Here is an 18,596-nt window from a genome sequence, read left to right as displayed (position 1 = left end):
TTTTTCAAAAAATTCAAATTTCGCGCGAAAATTTGATGATTTTTGGCCTGGCAAAATTATATTTTGGATTCGATCAAAAAACTGGAGGTTCATGGTACGTAAAAACATATATAAAAGAAACTGCAATTCAAATCAAATCGATCGGATGATTTGTCTTCGAATTATAGATGCAATTTTGAAAAATGCGAAGTGTGAAAATATCGAAATATGCAAAAAAAAAATCGATTTTTTTTAAATTTCACACTAGTGGTCCCTTTAATCCAAATCATAAACTTGGGAACAATAAAACTTCATACGACATTTTTTACTAAGAAATTTCACCAAAATCCGGGTTAAAATAACACCGCCAGCTCTACCGGTGTTAAATGAAATTTCCTCCAGACAATATTAATTGAATTTTTCTATTTTCTCATTCACAACACATTTTTCCTCTAATTTCCATACGTGCCATTTTCTTTTGCACCCATTTAACGCCATTTACACCACTTCTTTCATTTTAACACCACATAGTATTAAATTGAGTCAATTTTTAACACCGCTTCGTACAGTGTAACATAAAACACTAACAGTAATTATTAACTGTATTACTTTTTCTTATTATTTTATATTTAATATATTTCTTAAACCATTCAGCAGTAAAGTACAAGTGGAAATTACATTTCCGGTCATTATATATTTTTTTTTCTTTTTTTTTTCACCAAGACGTTAAATATATTGTTGTTATTATTGTTGTTGTATTATTACAGCAGATATGGAAAAGAATTTATAAGGTCTTTGATCCCAAGATTCGTTACGAGCGATTGAGTCGCATCCCGTTCCGTAAGGTCGACCGTAACGTCCTAGATGTATTAAATTATGTGTTTATATTTATTTATATATATATATATATACCTAATATGATGGTATAAATGTATACATAATAGTTTAGTAAAGTTAAACGTACCTTGAACTAAATGCGTAGTCTCTCTTCCAGTTCGAGGGTCAAACTGCACTTCTTGGAAAAGTTGCCAACAATTAGGACTTAACAAATCCTATGAACTACTACACAGTTTGCAATAGACTAAGTGTTAGTTGTATTGCGGTGTTGCTTACAAGAGTTTATTGATTGTTATACACACTTTGAGTTAACTGTTAACTCAATTGTCGGTTATTTAACTTAAGCAATTTCGATGCAGTTCGTTGCGTGGCTATTATTGTTTTTTTTTTTTTTTTTTTTTTTTTTTTTTTATTTTTTTTTTTAAACCTTTTGGCTCAATATTTTATAAAATCATTTTACGTTATTCTCTCTCAGCTGCAATCACTGTTAAATCACGTGTGAATATTTTTACGGAAGTGATAGAAGCGTCAAATTTTTTACTCGCGGGATTTACACTATCACATTTTTTTTTTTTTTTTGTAAAACACGACAAAAGAAGATAAGTTTTTTATTGATAAAAACCATTAGCTGTAAATTTACATTATAAAATATGAAATAAATTAAAGTTAACTAAAATAAAAGTTATTGAATTTTAAAAATTAATTTAAATTGAATTTTATATATTCTCTTTGATCTAACAAGAGCAATCTCAAAGTTTTGGTAATTAAATTTAAAAACTTATTTTTTATCACAAACTTACTTTTAATTACAATGAGAAAATCATTGGAAAACTTTTGTTATTAATAATTTTAAATAATTACATTTTATAACTTTTTTTAATCCTTTGAAATTTATTTTAACATCATTACTATTTTTTAAAAGTAAAAAATGATATTTTTCATGTCGTAATATAAATCAAATTGTAAGAAAGTAAGAAACTATTGTTATTTACAACATTCTTTTTATACTATTCCGTCCATGATTCTATTACCGGTAATAAAATTTCACTGTTCCGACGCAGCTACATATATATCCGTCTCTGTCTATATATATATATAAATAAAAGTTGTAAACTTTGATAGTATGTAGAGTATAAAGTTGACTTTAGTGTATAACGCAGTAGCTTTCGCGCATCAATTTAATCGCGAAAGATAATTTATAAAACTGCTACCGCAATTTCCTCTGGGCGTCATTTACTAACCACAGCATTAATCTGCTCCCTTGAAAAGTTTTACCGTCTTCGTTCGTTTGGCTCTTCTGTCAAGTTCGCTGATTAATACTAGAGCTCTCTTGATCTACCCTAATACCAACAGACATTCGTTCACTCCTGGGTTCGTAGTTTTGTACGTACGTTCATCTGCTACATCCACTTGATGCATTTAATATCTTATATATGTATATATATCAATTATATACCTTAATCTAGTCATACATCATCTGGGAACGTTATTCAATTATTTATTTATTTATTAATTCATAAATCTTTGCTGTACCACTGACATTCATTTTATTTTATTACATAAAAAATAATGTAAGGGATTCAATTTTGACATGAGCTGCAGTGATATAAAATTAGATTGAAAATTTAGGGCAATTTAATTCTAGTTTAATTAATTACTTTTTTTTTTACGGGTAAAAATGAAATGTCAAGTGTCAGATTTAATAATTGATTTGAAAAAAGAAAGGTCTGCTGATAGAATTCAAGTCTGGATTAATTATTTAATTTATTCGATATTATTTATTTAATTTTTTGATAACTTTGACATGAAATGTAATTTAAGTATTTAAATATCATAGATATTTTTTTTTATCGTCAAATTTCTCAATTAACTGGCATGTGATTTTTAAAATAATTTTTTCGATAAAAATTTAAATTTAAGTTTTACTAAAACACACATGAAGTTTCATACTTTTTTTAATTTCACTAAAAATTAATTTTATTTAGTTTTTGATAGTGACCCATTTTACCCAAAAATGCAATTCTTAAAAATTTTTTTTTCTCTTTATAAAATATCTCCATTTTACCCTACGTTTTCATTTCTAAAATTCAAAATAATTTTTGTATAAAAATGATAAATTCCCGCGAATTTCAAAAAAAATTATTTTCCCGCCACATTTAAAAATATATAAATAAACAGTAAAATTTTATTTTTCTCTTTATAAAACGTCTCCATTTTGCCCTACATTATCATTTCTAAAATTCAAAATAATTTTTGTATAAAAATGATAAATTCCCGCGAATTTCAAAAAAAATTATTTTCCCGCCAAATTTAAAAATATTTAAATAGACATTAAAAAATTTTTTTCTCTTTATAAAACGTCTCCATTTTGCCCTACATTTTCATTTCTAGAATTCAAAATGAATTTTTGTATAAAAATGATAAATTCCCGCGAATTTAAAAAAAAATGATTTTCCCGCCAAATTTAAAAATATTTAAATAAACATTAAAATTTTATTTTAAAAACAAAAGCTAACTTTTCAAGTGTTTCAGTATGGGCAGTTAAAATTTTAAATAAAAACGTCTTATAAAAGTAAAATAAAAAATAAAAAAACTAAATCCGAGACAAGTAAAAAAAAAGTATTGTACTTTGATTTATGAACAATGGAGCCAGCAATTACGTTAAATTATTCTCGAGTGGCATAGAGTTAATTGGCACACGAGATTACGGCGGTCGTCTGACATCCTGAGTCCCTAGAGCGAGAAAACACGATATAATACCAACAGAAGTGTAGGTGGAGATAAAAAAATAAAATGAGCGCGAGATGCGAAAGGAGGAAAAAATTTTATAATTTAACAGCTCAATTTTCGTGCTCCGAGTAACTGCAAGTCGTTGAAGTAAACGGAGGGTAACACCATTGGTGCTGGTGGTTCTGTGTCAAGTCGTCATATATAGTGAAAAATAGTGAGAACGTGTGACAATGAGTAGAGGCACTTGAGACAGGACAAGGACCAGATGATATAGAGAGGTCATACTTTTTAACAATAACGTCTGACAGGTTTTAAATTTTTTCTTCACTTTCTTTACTTCTGCGTTTTATGCTCCCCATTTTTATTTATTTCTTAACATTACAGTATTGTCGTCAGGTTGGCTGCCTTCCTTGATCTCCATACCAGATAATAATTACTCGCTCATTAGCATACAAACAAGTTTTTATTTTTGTTTATTTTTATTTCAATATTACTGCCGATTCATTCATTAAAGAATCGATTAGGGTAGACCGGAGCAAGGCGGCCCACTTAAGCCGATTATTATTCTTTGTGGCTTTTAACCATCAAGTCGATTTACTCTCGTCCAACTTCAACTCAATTTACCAAAATTTTGGTGAAGCTCCTGAAAAAAAATTTTTTTTTTTTTTAATTGTAAAAAAATTTCCCGCGTTATAAATGTTTATATTTTTCTCTTTAACAACTGTATTTAATTTTATATTACTCGACATAACCGTTTTTGATATAATACGAGTAATTTGTTCACTTCTGTAGAAAAAATTGGTCTGATATTAGATTTTGGAATCAATTCATCGAGCGAATTAAAAGTTATTAAAAAAAACATTTTTGAAAAAATTTTATTTTTGAAATATCTCGGGAAGTTAAAAAATTGAGTGTTGGTATTTTTAACTTTTTCAAATGCTCTATTTTACTCAAAATCCATAGAATTAACCAAAAAATAATATTTCTATTAAATTAATCATGACTAGGTTACAATAATATGAAATACATTTTTTTTAGAATTTTTGAGTGGTTCATTTTGCCCCTAGTTTCACTTATAGGGCTAAAAATGAGTAAATAATCTGAATTTGTGATAATCAAAAGAAAACAAGAAAAATAAATCTTTGGTTAATTTTTGAGGTGGGCCTTCTTGCCCCAGGGGGCCGTCTTGCCCCGGTCTCCCCTACGTGGTTGTAGGATAAGAAGAGTGAAAGTACAATACTATGTTTTAGCAATAAAAACAAATATATATAGATATATATGTAGAGGTGTGTAAATGTATGATGGAGTCTCAAGTATAATTAACGTATTCAGCAGGATACTCAAGTATCCTCAAGAATGTCACGGTGGCCAGGTCCACTACATTTTAAAAACGTGGGCGAGAAATCGAGGACAATAATTCAACGACTCTTATATGTTCTAGCGAATATATATGTATATATATATATATGCATGAAATAATATGTGAATAAACCCACTCGTGTGTAAAATTTTTTTCTTTATTGTTGCTTTTACTCTTTTGCCTCATTGCCAATAGATGACAAGTCCCATTCAATTGTCATGACTAATCATTAAAGGAAAGATATATTATATGTATATGTAGATTTTTAAATTCTTATTTACTTTTTTTTTGTCAAGTGTCTGTAAAAACAAAAGTATTTTTAAATATTTTTCACGCGAAATTTTTTTTTTTAATTTTAAAATAATTCCCGCGTAAAAAAAACGGTCTGTCGGTTGACCCTGCGGGTCAACTTTCCGCTGTTTTCGAACTCCTAGAGCTCGAAAAAATCGTGGTGAATACATTTTCGAGCTCGAAAATACTTTTAGATGACTTTGTTTTCGAAAAAAAACGTTTTTTACCATTTTTCCCCTAACGATATCTTTCGAAGGAATTAATCGATTGAGATAAGTAAGGTGGAAATTGACGCGTTTTATTGAGTTCTACAAATGATCAGATTTGAAAATTGATTTATCTAGTCGTTTTTGAGAAATTTCGAAAATACTAATAGAAAATTTTTTTTTAATTCTTTCGGCAACGATTTCTCTTGAACCAATAAACCGATTTTGATGGTTGAGGTGGCATTTGATGCGGCTTATGAAGCTTCAGAGCCCAGTTGATTTTGGAATCAATCCATCGAGCACATTACAAGTTATCCAAAAAAAACATTTTTGAAAAAAGTTTATTATTGAATATCTCTAAACGAGCACTACCGATCAAGCTTAATTTTTTTTTCAGCTTTTAGATATTAGTGCCGCGTCGAGTGACACTTTGACGATCAAAATCGGTTCATCCATTCAAAAGTTCGAGATATTTACATACATACATACATACACTTGGACATCATCTTGAAATTAGTCAGAATAGCTTCCTAGAACCTCAAAACGTCAAGATCTCTTAGAAATTCGATTTTCGAAAATCGGACCGAAACCAATAACTTCCCAAATTTTTGAAAATTTTAAATTTTCTTAACGGGAAATTTAAAATAGTCGATTTTTTTTTAATCGGTCTAATATATAGATAACATATGTACTTGAAGATCGGAATTTTTTGCAGAATGAAAATAAAAAGAAGGAAATCTACTGGATCTACTAGATTTCTGAAATGTTTCAAATAGGCGTTTGTATGTTAGCCGAAAATTTTAGCCACCCCTCATTACTCCTGAAGTCACTTAAAGAGTAAAATTACATTTCGCTTTTTCATTTTTTTTTTTACGCGCAAAACGTTCCGATCTTCAGGTACATTTATTCATTGGACGATTACTTCAAGTTCGAAGATGAGCCTAATTTTCATATCTTAAAATACGTTTTTTATTTTTTTAAAAAAGAATTTAAACTTAACTTGTTTTTGTCTTGCTCAATTTTTTTTATTTTAAATTTTTAAAATTACTTCAAAAAGTTATTTTTTTGACCCAGGTTAGAAATTAAAATTTCAAGAAAATTCAATTAAAATTACGACAATTTATCTTCGTCTGTAATTCAGTAAATTATTGTGATTTTATTGTCCGTAGTTTATTTTTAGTTACGACACCGGTGTTGTGTCATCGATACATGGAAAAAGAAACAGCTGGATTATATTCGTGACTATGATGTCATACAGCTAAAATTGTAGGATTTGGACGGTTGATACAATCAGTGTGTTGTATAAATCGTTAAACTCATATATTTCTCAAATATTTATTTTATTTCTAGTTAGTTGTGATAATAAATTGCCATAAACATTTAAAAAATAATTTAAAAAATTATAAACTTGGCGGTAGAAAGCATTCGATCGGTGGTAGAGCTCGAGCATTTTATTTCAAAAAATGATTATCTGCTCAGAAAATTTTAATAAAAAATAGGGATATAGAAAATATATCCATGAATAAAATATTAACTATACCGCAGGATAATGTATGATAAATGGTATAAATAAAATATACTTGTAAATATTTAAGAGACAAATCCATAATTTAGAAATATATTGTCATGGTATATTGAACAATGAATCGTCTGTATAGATAACAAGACACTTTTCCAATATCACAAGAGAGTTAAAGCAACTTCATTTTTGTCCGTTCTTTCAAGTTGAATTCAGTATTTATTCTCAGAGAAGCCTCTACAACCACTCGATCTATCCATCCATCCATACATACATCCCTTTTTTTCTATTACCTTTTTTTCTCTCCGCTGACTTGTAGTTTTACGTGAAATACTTTCGGCCTGCCTGTGAATTCCCACCTCTTTTTACCTTTTTCCCTCGATTTCTCGCATCGCCTGCTGCCTCTACCGTTATATATACACATATATATATAATACACATATACATCTAGGCAGTAGAGGTCGGTCGAAAGAATACATCGTTCCATCACCGTGCCACCAGGGACCTTCTTCTTCTTCTCTTCTTGCCTCACTTTTTTCCTGCCTGTTAAGAGCCAGCCGAAAAGCAGTAGCACCTCCACCATCCAAACCCAAACTCTATAATCTCTCCAACAAGATGAGATGTCTTGCTGTCTTATCTATTTCTTTATATTTTATTTAAAAAAAAAAAAAAAAAAAAAAAAAAAAAATATTAAATGGGTTACTTTCACGATAATAGTTCAGTTTAATGCTCCATCAAATTGAACTAAATTTCGTAACTAGACATCCTTGGAAATTTATTTTCCTCACTCCCTTGGGATTTAAAAAATTAATTAGCGAATTCATCATCAGGTGGAATAAATCCTGCTTGTAAAATTTAATAAAAGAGGTGGTTTAAATTTTTAAAAAAATTAAGTGGTAAAATAAAAAATATGAAGCATTAAATATCAGTAATATTTAGTGTATGCGTATATCCATTAGATATGAAAACGTTTTATTGAAATGATTGACGGTAGATGAGAATGCCCAGATAGTAGCAGTATTATGTGGCACAAACATCATTTAAAATCTGACCGCCTCGTTTATTCGTAATTCTATGCCGTGCTGCGAATAAATGCGCGTAATAAATAACAAGGGTGGGCATGGGCTCGTTACGATTCGACGCGTTGAAATATCAGCGGGTGAACGTAAACGACCGGGTGCTTTTCCGGTTTTCACGCTACACTATACTTTCACACTAATATAGCCTTGTTCAAATCATTTTCCGGAGGGTTGAAATGAATTTTTTTTATTTTTCTTTCTTTTCTTTCCCCCTCTCCCCTAATTTTTCCCTCCCTTCTCTTCTCTTCCTCTTGATTTTCCACAACCACCAGCTCTTTTCTTCTGTTGCCGTTGCGTCACATCCACCAACTCGTCACAAAACTCGTAAGCTTATGAAATGGCGCATGAAAAAAAATGTGTGCCGTTAAAAAAAGGCATAATAATAATAAAGTTAAAATAACATTGAAAAGCTTCCATCGTATCGAGCTTTCATTGTCTACTTGGCATCTAAAATAACAAGTAGGGTTTACGGAAGGTTTACAGGCGCCTGCAGGTTTCCGATACTGTTCTGTTCACACGGATAAGTGCACGGGGTAAATAGGTATGTACCTGGTAACATCGTACTCGATGAAAGAGGATGAGGATAAAGAGGTTGGGGTGTACAGAGCCAAAGCTGAAGCCAGACCCAGATCCAGAGCCAGACCCAGAGCTAGAACTAGAGCCAGAGCAAAAGCAAGAGAGGTTAAAGGAAAAGCATAGCACACGTTATATATACTTGAAATACAAGTGTTGAGGTAGGAGGAGTTTAACGCCGGGCATTACCACCCGGATCCTTTCATGACCCTAATGGGAAAGCTTGACTGTTGGTGCAGGTTTCTTCCCTCCTTGATCCCTCCTTTATTCCATACATCCCTTCTATTCTATTATATTCCCGGTCTCTTGCGCTCTGGCCTTCTCCTGTTGTTGGTTGTCCTTTACACTTTGGTTGTATCATCCGCACCGTATACAATACCAGCAACTACGCTCTCATGTCTCATGTGCTACAATACAGCTGACTTATAGGATCGTATCCTATAAAACGATACACAGCTAAAACCCGCGGGCTGACCATATCTTCAATATATGTACTTGCCTTGTTAACTAACCTACACCGAGTGCCATTTACACTTATATTAGTACTAGAGCACTCATAAATGTGCAATACAATGCGAGATAAATTGTTTATGTGTAGTTGTGCTCATAGTTTAACCAGTATTAGTATTTGTACTCTTACTCTTGCTCAGACTCTTCCGATAACTTTGTCTCTCCCTCTTCAGCCTTTACTTGGATCTCATGAAACCCAACCACGATTCACGTTCTCGAGGCTCGAGTGCATCCGCAATGAAATTGTTATCGGTTTCGTGCTTTGTAACCTTCCGATACTATTCGCGGATTATTTCCAGCCACATCATTCTCAACACAACACATGTTGTTTATAGATAAATGTGTTGTCTTTAATGATAGTTTAACGTTAGCCATTTAATTTTGATGGATGATGGATGATATGAAGGATTTTATTTTATTTTATTTATGGGATATAAATTATAGACACGCTGATAATTATTTATAAAATGGTAGTTAGCTAATTATGGTGGGAGGATAATTATATTAATTAAGAAGCGTTAAAGTGGTTAGCGAGAAATAAAATGATATTTGGTTTTACTTTCAATGTTGCTTTCTCGTCTGACTGTTTACTTGCACTTGCACTCGCGTTCGAGCGTGAAGCAACTAGAAACCGAAAAGAACAACATGATGTAGAGTGTGTTCTCTACTAAGTACGATATGGATAAGTGAGTGTAAAAGTAGATGTGGATTTGCTGGATGTACTAGTTTGTAACCCAGTAGTTTAGATGTGTAATGTACACGCCTATTTAATCGCGGGTATCGTGTGGCTATGAGTACTGAGTGGTTTTATATTTTATATATTACTAGGCTAGTGGTTTGGTAAAATTGTTTCTTTTTTTATTTCTCTCATGTGTAACGTAATTTACCTCAACAAACTCGTTTTTAATACTTGGCTAATTTTTGTTGGTTTATTTTTTATTATTTTGTCATAACTGATAGGTTAATTAGCTGTTATTTTATTTTTGTCACAATTATGAGATAAATTATTTGAACTAGCGATAATTAATATGGAGAGCAAATAACAGATTTAAAGACTGATTGTGAGATTCAGAGAAATCTTTTGTAAAAACATTTTTTTACTTGAGGTAATTTTTTGATTTATATTGAGGAAGTAAAATGGGCCAATTTAAATTTTTTTTTTCAATTTTCTAAATATTTAAAAAAATTTTTATTCCCGTGTAAAAAAAATTCTAAACATGAGACAGATTAAAACTTCGAATGGAACTTTTTTGGAATTTTTTATAGATGTTTTTTAAGTTCTATAAAAATTTAAAAAGTGGTAATTTTAGAACCATTTTGGAATGTTTTTTGAACGTCATTTTTAGCCTTAGAAAAAGGTCAAGAGTGATAATTAGAGATCTTTTTTAGAATGTCCATAAAAAATTCCAAAGAAGCTCCAAGAACGTTTTTTGACTCTAAATTTGCTCATAAAAACTTTTTTTTAACATCAAAATTACTAAAGATCCAAAAAAGTTACATTCAAAGTTCTAATCTGTCTTATGTTTAAAAGCTCCACGTGCAGAACTTTTTTGGAATTTTTTTAGAACGAATTTTTTTTATACGAGTTTAAAAAAATTGATAGTTTTTTTTTAGTTCAAAGTTAATTTTTATAATACTGATCAAAAAAAATTAAGGGATATAAAAATAAACTCAAATTTTTGAGTGATTTTCAACTGTAATTCGATGAAAAATTGTCGTAGATTAAAAATAAAAAAAGCAAATTGTAGCCTCGAGTTTCTAGTTTTCAGATCTAGTCTTCAAATTTTTTTATCATGCACAGTTCTAGAGTAATCTTAAGAAAACCGACGCAAAATAAAAAATTCCAAATTTTCGCTCGTTTTCCAAAAAGTCTATGAGCTTCAATAAATTTTTTTTTAAATCTGACCTTATGAGTCTGTTAGGAAATTTTATGCTTTTGAATTTGCCGCCCTTAAAAAGTCTACGACGATTTGGCGTTGAGTTATTATTGATCAAAGCAAAAAAGTCCAAAACTGCGGAACATTCTCTAAGAGTCACAATTAGTGGCTTTTGATAAAAAAATTTTGTATTTTGAAATTATGATTTAATTGAATATTAATCTTAAAATAGACGTGGTACAGTAATTAAAATTAAAAAAAAAAAATATAAAAATTTTGAATTTTTTTCCAAGGGTCCATCTTGCCTCGCATTTTAATTTATTATAATATCTGGACTTTATTTATATGTAATATTTGCCAAAAAAAATATTAATTAATTTTATGTATAATTAGCATTTTTTCTTAATGAAAAAAAAAAAAAAAAAAAAAAAAAATATATAATATAATTCGAAAAGATGAATTTTCATGAGTAAAAAAAATGAGTAGTTATTTATTTAATCTTATTCACCATTAACTCGTAATGGACTTAAAATTTATAAAAATAATTTATCATGAAATTTAAAAGCATATTTTTTAACATTGAATATAATTAAAATTTATTAGCGTATTAAAAAAAATGATAACATGAAACTGATATACGTACGGTGAAATAAAATAATGAATTCTTTATTAACAAATGTTTACACAAGTCCACTTGTCTTGATATCTTAAAATCTTGTGAAATTTATATAAAATTAATAAATCATTATCTTATCATGTAATTGAATATACTTATACACCCGGCTGTGGTTTCCAGTTTCATTCTCTATCTATCGCCCGAAATTTCTCTTTCTCTCAATTTACCACCTTGTAATCTCACGGAAATTTAATATAACATATATACATATACTCTTTACAGACTTTGCAAACATACATTTACACATATTTATAAGTATGAACCATAGGTGATACAGTCACGTTTCAAATAACCAGTTTTTATTTTTGTCAAACGGTTTTATCCCATCCCTCCAAGGCACACTAATAAAACACTTAAATTTAATCCGAAAAAAAGTCGCTCGATTTAAAATTTAAAAAATATATATATTTCTTAATAACACACGTCAAAAGTATTTACGTAGATAAATTGAAAAATATGAACCTCGTAACCTCAGAGTAGAGAATCTTATAAAACCATCTTATATAATTTTTACCATGACCTAAATTTTTCATGACAAAGAACTTGCATACAATTTTATATTTTTTTTTTATTTTACTTTACTTTACTTTATTATTAACAATTTATTTTTTATCTATCCGCTGGAAATTTTAATAATTTGTTTACTTTATCTCCCATTTTCATGGATGGTACATTACCTCACGTTTCAAGTACCCGCGATACAAGAAAATACAGCCCAGAGGAGAAAAAAAAAATAAAGAACATTAGCTATCGTCAGTAAAAAATAATCTTAAAACTGCATTGTTTTTAGAAACCCTTTTGAAAAAGTATTTTTGTAAAAATATTAATGCTTAAAATTTGTTTGTCAAATATGAGACAAAAACATGGTATGAATAATTTTTATTTGAAAAAGAAGTGAAGTAATTTGAAATTTTCGGTAAATGGATATTTTTTATTCAAAATAACTCGAAGTCACAATTTATAACTTTTTCGACTATTTTTGAAAAATTTAAAATATCTGAGGCTTACTTTTACTAAAACTTTTCCAAAAAAAATTTCTAAGACTGATTTCAAATTCAAAAATTGTTTTAAGAAATTTTACGTGTCTCATATTACCCCATGATGTCCATGTTACCCCTCTATAAAGTTTGAAAAAAAATTTCTAAGACTGATTTCAAATTCAAAAATTGTTTTAAGAAATTTTACGTGTCTCATATTACCCCATGATGTCCATATTACCCCTTTATAGAGTTTGAAAAAAAATTTCGCGGTTTTTTTTTACCTCAGATTCAAATTTTTTCCCTTCTTACGTTCCATAGTTTTTTTTTTTCGATTAATTAATCAGGAGCAGAAACTCCTCGTTAATATTTTTACAAAACGCATTAAATGACCAAAAATATATATAGTTCTCAATAAATATCATAAGTATTTAATTAATCTATAAGTATTTAAATACAGCCACAAATTCTTAATCTTCATTTCAATTTAAAAAACTTCCGTATCAATAAATTTGATAATGAAATTTTCCAACTGAAAACTTTTTCAAATTACTGAGTAAAAGTGCTCTATACTTTATTATATCTCACATATATATAAAAATACATATTTAATATCTTATCGAGATAAAAAAAATTTTAAAAGTATTTGACAGTTAAACTAAAAAAGTTTTTAAATACAAATACTCAGTACTCGAAAGTAAAGTACTTTAATACTTAAAAAACATTTAAATGAGTATTTCAAATTCCTTTACTCAAATACTTTACAAGTCTAGTTTAGACATAAGATAGAATACATAATCAATGCAGCTTCCACTTATTCATTTTCTTTATACTTTTGCATTATTTTTAGCTCATTAGATATTTTTATTACATGACGCTAGAATTTTCACTGGCGTGTGGTTTAATATAAGATTAAATAAAAGCTTCTGAGCAAACAAGATTCTCGGCTCTTTACTCTTTGTATGTACTTCATATTATGTAACAGGCCGTAATACCTTCGAAAAATAAATCCCACATAATGAATTTAATTTTTAATAAATTTCATAGAAATCTATTGCATTCGTCATGGTGGAATTTTCAAAGAATTTCGCCATAGTCTATCATAATTCGTCTACACGAAGAGAAAATTATGGTAACTGCTCCTAGTACGTTTATGAAATATCATCCCATACCGTTATGGTAATGATTACTTGGAGTTATGGGATATAGACCCATACTTTCTGGGAAAAGTTTCCATTATAAGTATGGGAACAATTCCTATCATTATGGTAACAGTTTCCATATCGCATGTGAAAGAATCATGGTAATGATTACCATACTTATAGAAATAGTTCCCATAAGCAAATAGTAACCAATCCTATAACCACATTGTAATGGTCCCTGAGTGTATATGGGAATAAGCCCTATATATTATGGTAACTATTCCTATAATATTATTTTAAACATAACCATCATATTGTGGTAATGGTTACCATAATATTATGGTAATCATTACCATAATGTATGGAAATTATTACCATAATATTATGGTAATCATTATCATAGTTACATGGTAACGATTACCATGATTCTATAGGAACTATTCCGATACCATATGGGAATTATACCCATAATTATGGGAATGATTACCATAATATATATGGGCGCCGTTCCTATAATCAACATTTGTAAAAAAAACCGGCTACCATGCAGTATGGGAATCATTCCCATAATATATTGTAACTGTATCATAATTTTTTCTCCGTGTAGGTTTTAAAAATACTATTGGTTCAAAAGTTTATACATGTATGTATATATATAATATAACGCGCCTAGTTGCCAAGATGGCGCCCACAATTCTGAACGAATCTTAATGAAACCTGACACACTTATTCTATTAATGATTAGCTCACCTGTGTTCAAAGATAAACAAAATTGGTAAATTACTTTAGAAATGGCGGTAATTTTAAATTTTCAAATTAACGAAAAACTCTACTTCGGCCGGTTTTTTCTTAAATAACTTTTTAACGGAAACATGAAGCCTTATTGGGTGAAAAGAATGTCATAGTTAATAAAATAAAGTATGTTCTCCTTTTTTTTATTTTTTATTTTACGATAATTTCTCGAATTTTAATAAAGGTTCAAAGTTACATGATTAGTTTTTGGGTTATGGTAAAAATGTCATTATTATATATTTGAAAAGTTTTTACGTGATTATGAAATTTTATATACTTATCCTTTAGGCAATTATCTTGATCAAATTCAAAAATTTAAAAAAACGGTTGAGTATTTGCGAAAAGGCGGCAATTTAAATTTTCAAATCAGTTTAATTCTGGTTTTCGAGTTTGAAATTCATTTAAAATGTCAAAAAAAATTAATTTTTAATTCAATTTCTTTTGAAAACTTTAAAAAAAACTAATAATGAGAAATCTACTTCCATTTCGAATACCGAATGGCCGTTTTTTTTTTTTTTTTTTTTTTTTAATAATTACAATTGATAATTAATATGAAAAGTAAATTTAAAAAAAAGATTTTAACAAACATTTAAATAAAAAGCTCATTAACTACCTTTGAGTTCTGAGTTCAGTAAGCTCACGAGTTATTTTAAAACAAAAATTTATAGAAATATAGGTCACTTAGACAACTATAGTCTTCTTTATGACTCAACTACATATTTTCATTCTTTTCCTTTCAAATATTTTCTCAACTCATTCTCATCTCGTGTCTTTTTTTTTATTTTTCGCTACAACTCGAGTGTTTCAACGCATTCAGTGGGATCTTTAAGTCGGTGGTCTTTTATTTTTTTCCATCGACGTTTCCGGTCGTCTGAGTATTTTTCCATTAAACAATGAATTTCTTTTTTATTCATTGCCAATACTTAAACTTTTATTTTCAATTACTAAAGCTCTATTCTTTTCCAATGAATTCCCGTTCCGGAATTGAAATATTCTTTGTTTTCAATTTTTTTAAAATATTTGAATGCATATTTTATTTGCTTTTCGTCAAACAATTGACAAACTTTTTTATCCAGTACAATTCAAGTTAATTTTTGACCTTTTGATATATATATATATGACAATATAAACTTTTTAATTTTTTTATTTTTTATCCGTATGTATGCAACGAGTAGTTATTATTATAGTTATAGTTATATGTAGATGTGCTAGATGTGCGGGCTCGTATGACCAATATTTATTTTTGGAAGAGTTCTCATTTTGAGAAATATACATCAGAGAGGATATATAACAAACTAACTCCCATTCTATTACTGTCGTTGAATTTTAGTTAAGTATATATGTATATATATGTATAAAGAAAGAGATGAAAAGCGGGTTAACTGAACGAGTTGATATGAGATGGAGAGCAGAGTGGAACCAATCGATCCACTTCTATACACTAGTGATAAAAAAAATTGATTGATTGTCCTCGACCACCGACCACAATGAAATGTAAAAAGTTGCCTAGAGCGACCGCACAATTTGCGGTCTTGCGACTTTTTGATTTACGGTTCTGAAAAATATAAGATATTGTGACAAACTACAGACTAACTCACTAATTTTTTTTTTTTGTTACCACATTACTTAGTATATAAGTGCTTAGTACATTATTAATTTGCTCGACAAAAAATTAACCAAAAATTACTCAATACAAAAAATTTTAATTAAGAGAGGGTCGGGCTAAATGAGGACACTCAGGAAAAAATTAACTTTTTATCTGGATTCCACTGAACCTTAAACTGCTCACTGATATTCTGAGAAATTTTCATTTGTCAGCAAAATTTTCGGACATTTTCAGGATTCATGGGGTGGCATAAAAAAAATTTTTCTACAAGAAAAAAAATGGTGTTCAAAATTTGAATAGTTTAAAGTTTATTTTGACTTAAAATTAGTATATTCGATACTAATATCAAACCAGGATTATTATATATTACAAAATGGCTATTATTTATATTGAAATTTGATACACATGCAGCAGCAAAATTTGTGATTTTGTATATTAAAATTAATAGGAAAAAGAATCGATAAATTGCTATCTACAGTTAATACTGTTCAAATAAACAGAAAAATTTAAAAAATGAGGAACCAGAAAATTAGTAAACGTACATATTAATATATAAAGATCTAGTATATGAATTTTTCATTTTATTATTTATCACTTATTCGATATATTTATATAATAAATTAATTTATAATAACGAATAAATAATATTTCATATAAATTATTAGTCAATGGGATTGAATTTATAAAATGAGAGTTAACAATTTTGGGTATTTTTATGAGCAAAAAATCAGTATCTAGTATACTAATTTTTCATTTTATCATTTACCACTTATTCGATTTATGTATATTGTAAATTTATTTATAATGATGAATAAATGATATTTTAAGCTAATAATTGATCAGTGATATCGAATTTATAAAATAAAAGTTTGTAACTTTTACAATTTTCGGCTGGAAAAATCAGTATCTAAGATAGCAATTCTTAATTTGACCAATCATTACTTTTTAACAGATTCTGCCATAAATTACTTAACTTTCACTAATAAGCCACGTATTATACCTAAAAGTAATAATATTTAGTTATTTTTTGAAACAATTGATAGTAGTTTTTCGGAATCAACAAAAATAAACTACTTTGCATTAAGCGCGTAATAATACTAATTATTAATAACAGATTCCACTTTTTACTATTATTTATTAATATTTAATATTCTGTTTTTTCCGTGTACAATTTCTATTTAAAAAAATTTTTCAAAAGTTTTTTCATATCAATGGAAATTTTTTTCGCGGTGAAAATTTAAAATGAAAATATTTCGATACTTTGCATAATTAAAAAAAAAAAAAAAAAAAATGCTAATGAAAAATAATGATCTCTTTTGTTACAGTTGGACGATACAGCATTACAACTTTACAAAGATGGCGACTATGGAGCTTACCTCGATCTGGAAGCGTCTATTAGCGAACAACAAGAAGAGTTCGAAGGCTTTCAGACAAAGTAAGTACTTAAAAACAAACAAACAAAAAAAGTAAAATATTGTAATCGATACTCGGTTGGCAGAGCGACAAGCAAAACTTTCAGCAGCTTTTTTCTTCTTATATATAATAGAGCCGAGCAGAGAGCCCCTAGATGAGGAAAAACGCACGTAGAAAAGCCATTTGAAATGGCCCGCGAACACAAGCACACAAAAGTTTAAGCGTGTGTCCGCGTATGTGTGATATTTGAACTATTGTACCTCAAGTACTTTTTCATTTGAGCTTTAAAAAACAGTCACGGCTCTAATCTTTTATCTTTTCATCACATTATTTAATATTATAACATGAAAGATAATATTTGATAATACCAACCCAAATAATCCTCAAGATTATTTTGTGATTTAATGTAAATATTATCATTATAATCCACAACAAAGTACTGAGTTTCATGTTCCTCGTCTCCAAGGTACTTGTATTTTCAGTAAATCTACTATAATATACTTTATATAGATACATATATACATTACAATTGCTAGTCTAGTGCAAAATGTAGTCAACCAACGAATGTTTCGATGCCCGTGAGCGAAAATCTCTCGAGTGAATTAGTATCGCCGTTTCGGAATAGGATGAACTGCGAGTGGCGTCGCAGGTAATTAAAGCAGGTAACCGCTCAGGGGTATGAACGCGGGTTTGCTTAAATTTAGCCAATTTCATGTCGAAATATATATACACACACATCCATTCCAAGTAAAACTTATCCACAATTTTACGAGTTTATATTTTTGCCATGCATGTCAAGTTTTTTTTTCTCTCGACACTCATTTCATTCCAATTATTTTTTATTTAATTTAATTACAAATTGGTTTCGTTTTTTGAGCATGACCTTTTTGGAAGAATGAGTAAAGTTAGGAGTGGGTCAATAATTCATATTGCGAATTTGTTGAATTTAATTGGATATTAAATTGAAACTCTGAATTCGAGTGAATAAAGATTTAAATAAAATCCAGATCACTCCGAAATTACTCCGTT

General features: G+C 29.0%; 1 protein-coding gene across 7 annotated transcripts in view; it reads left to right on the top strand.

The window, feature by feature from the left end:
* Nucleotides 1-18,596, top strand: part of LOC103576860 (FH1/FH2 domain-containing protein 3) — a 167,818-nt gene that overhangs the window by 56,620 nt on the left and 92,602 nt on the right. For all 7 annotated transcript variants that reach the window (XR_008404178.1, XR_001345409.2, XR_001345411.2 and 4 more), the window contains one exon: nt 17,480-17,589. Coding sequence is in view for 4 of the 7 variants with exons in the window: in XM_053741665.1 (XP_053597640.1) it covers nt 17,480-17,589 (110 nt within the window). In the remaining 3 variants the exon portion in view is untranslated. The remainder of the gene's footprint in view (nt 1-17,479; nt 17,590-18,596) is intronic.

Source organism: Microplitis demolitor, chromosome 1 (assembly GCF_026212275.2).
Source record: "Microplitis demolitor isolate Queensland-Clemson2020A chromosome 1, iyMicDemo2.1a, whole genome shotgun sequence".
Taxonomy (NCBI): Eukaryota; Metazoa; Arthropoda; class Insecta; order Hymenoptera; family Braconidae; genus Microplitis; species Microplitis demolitor.
Note: the sequence above shows the minus strand (reverse complement) of the source record. Positions and strands in the feature narration are given on the sequence as shown.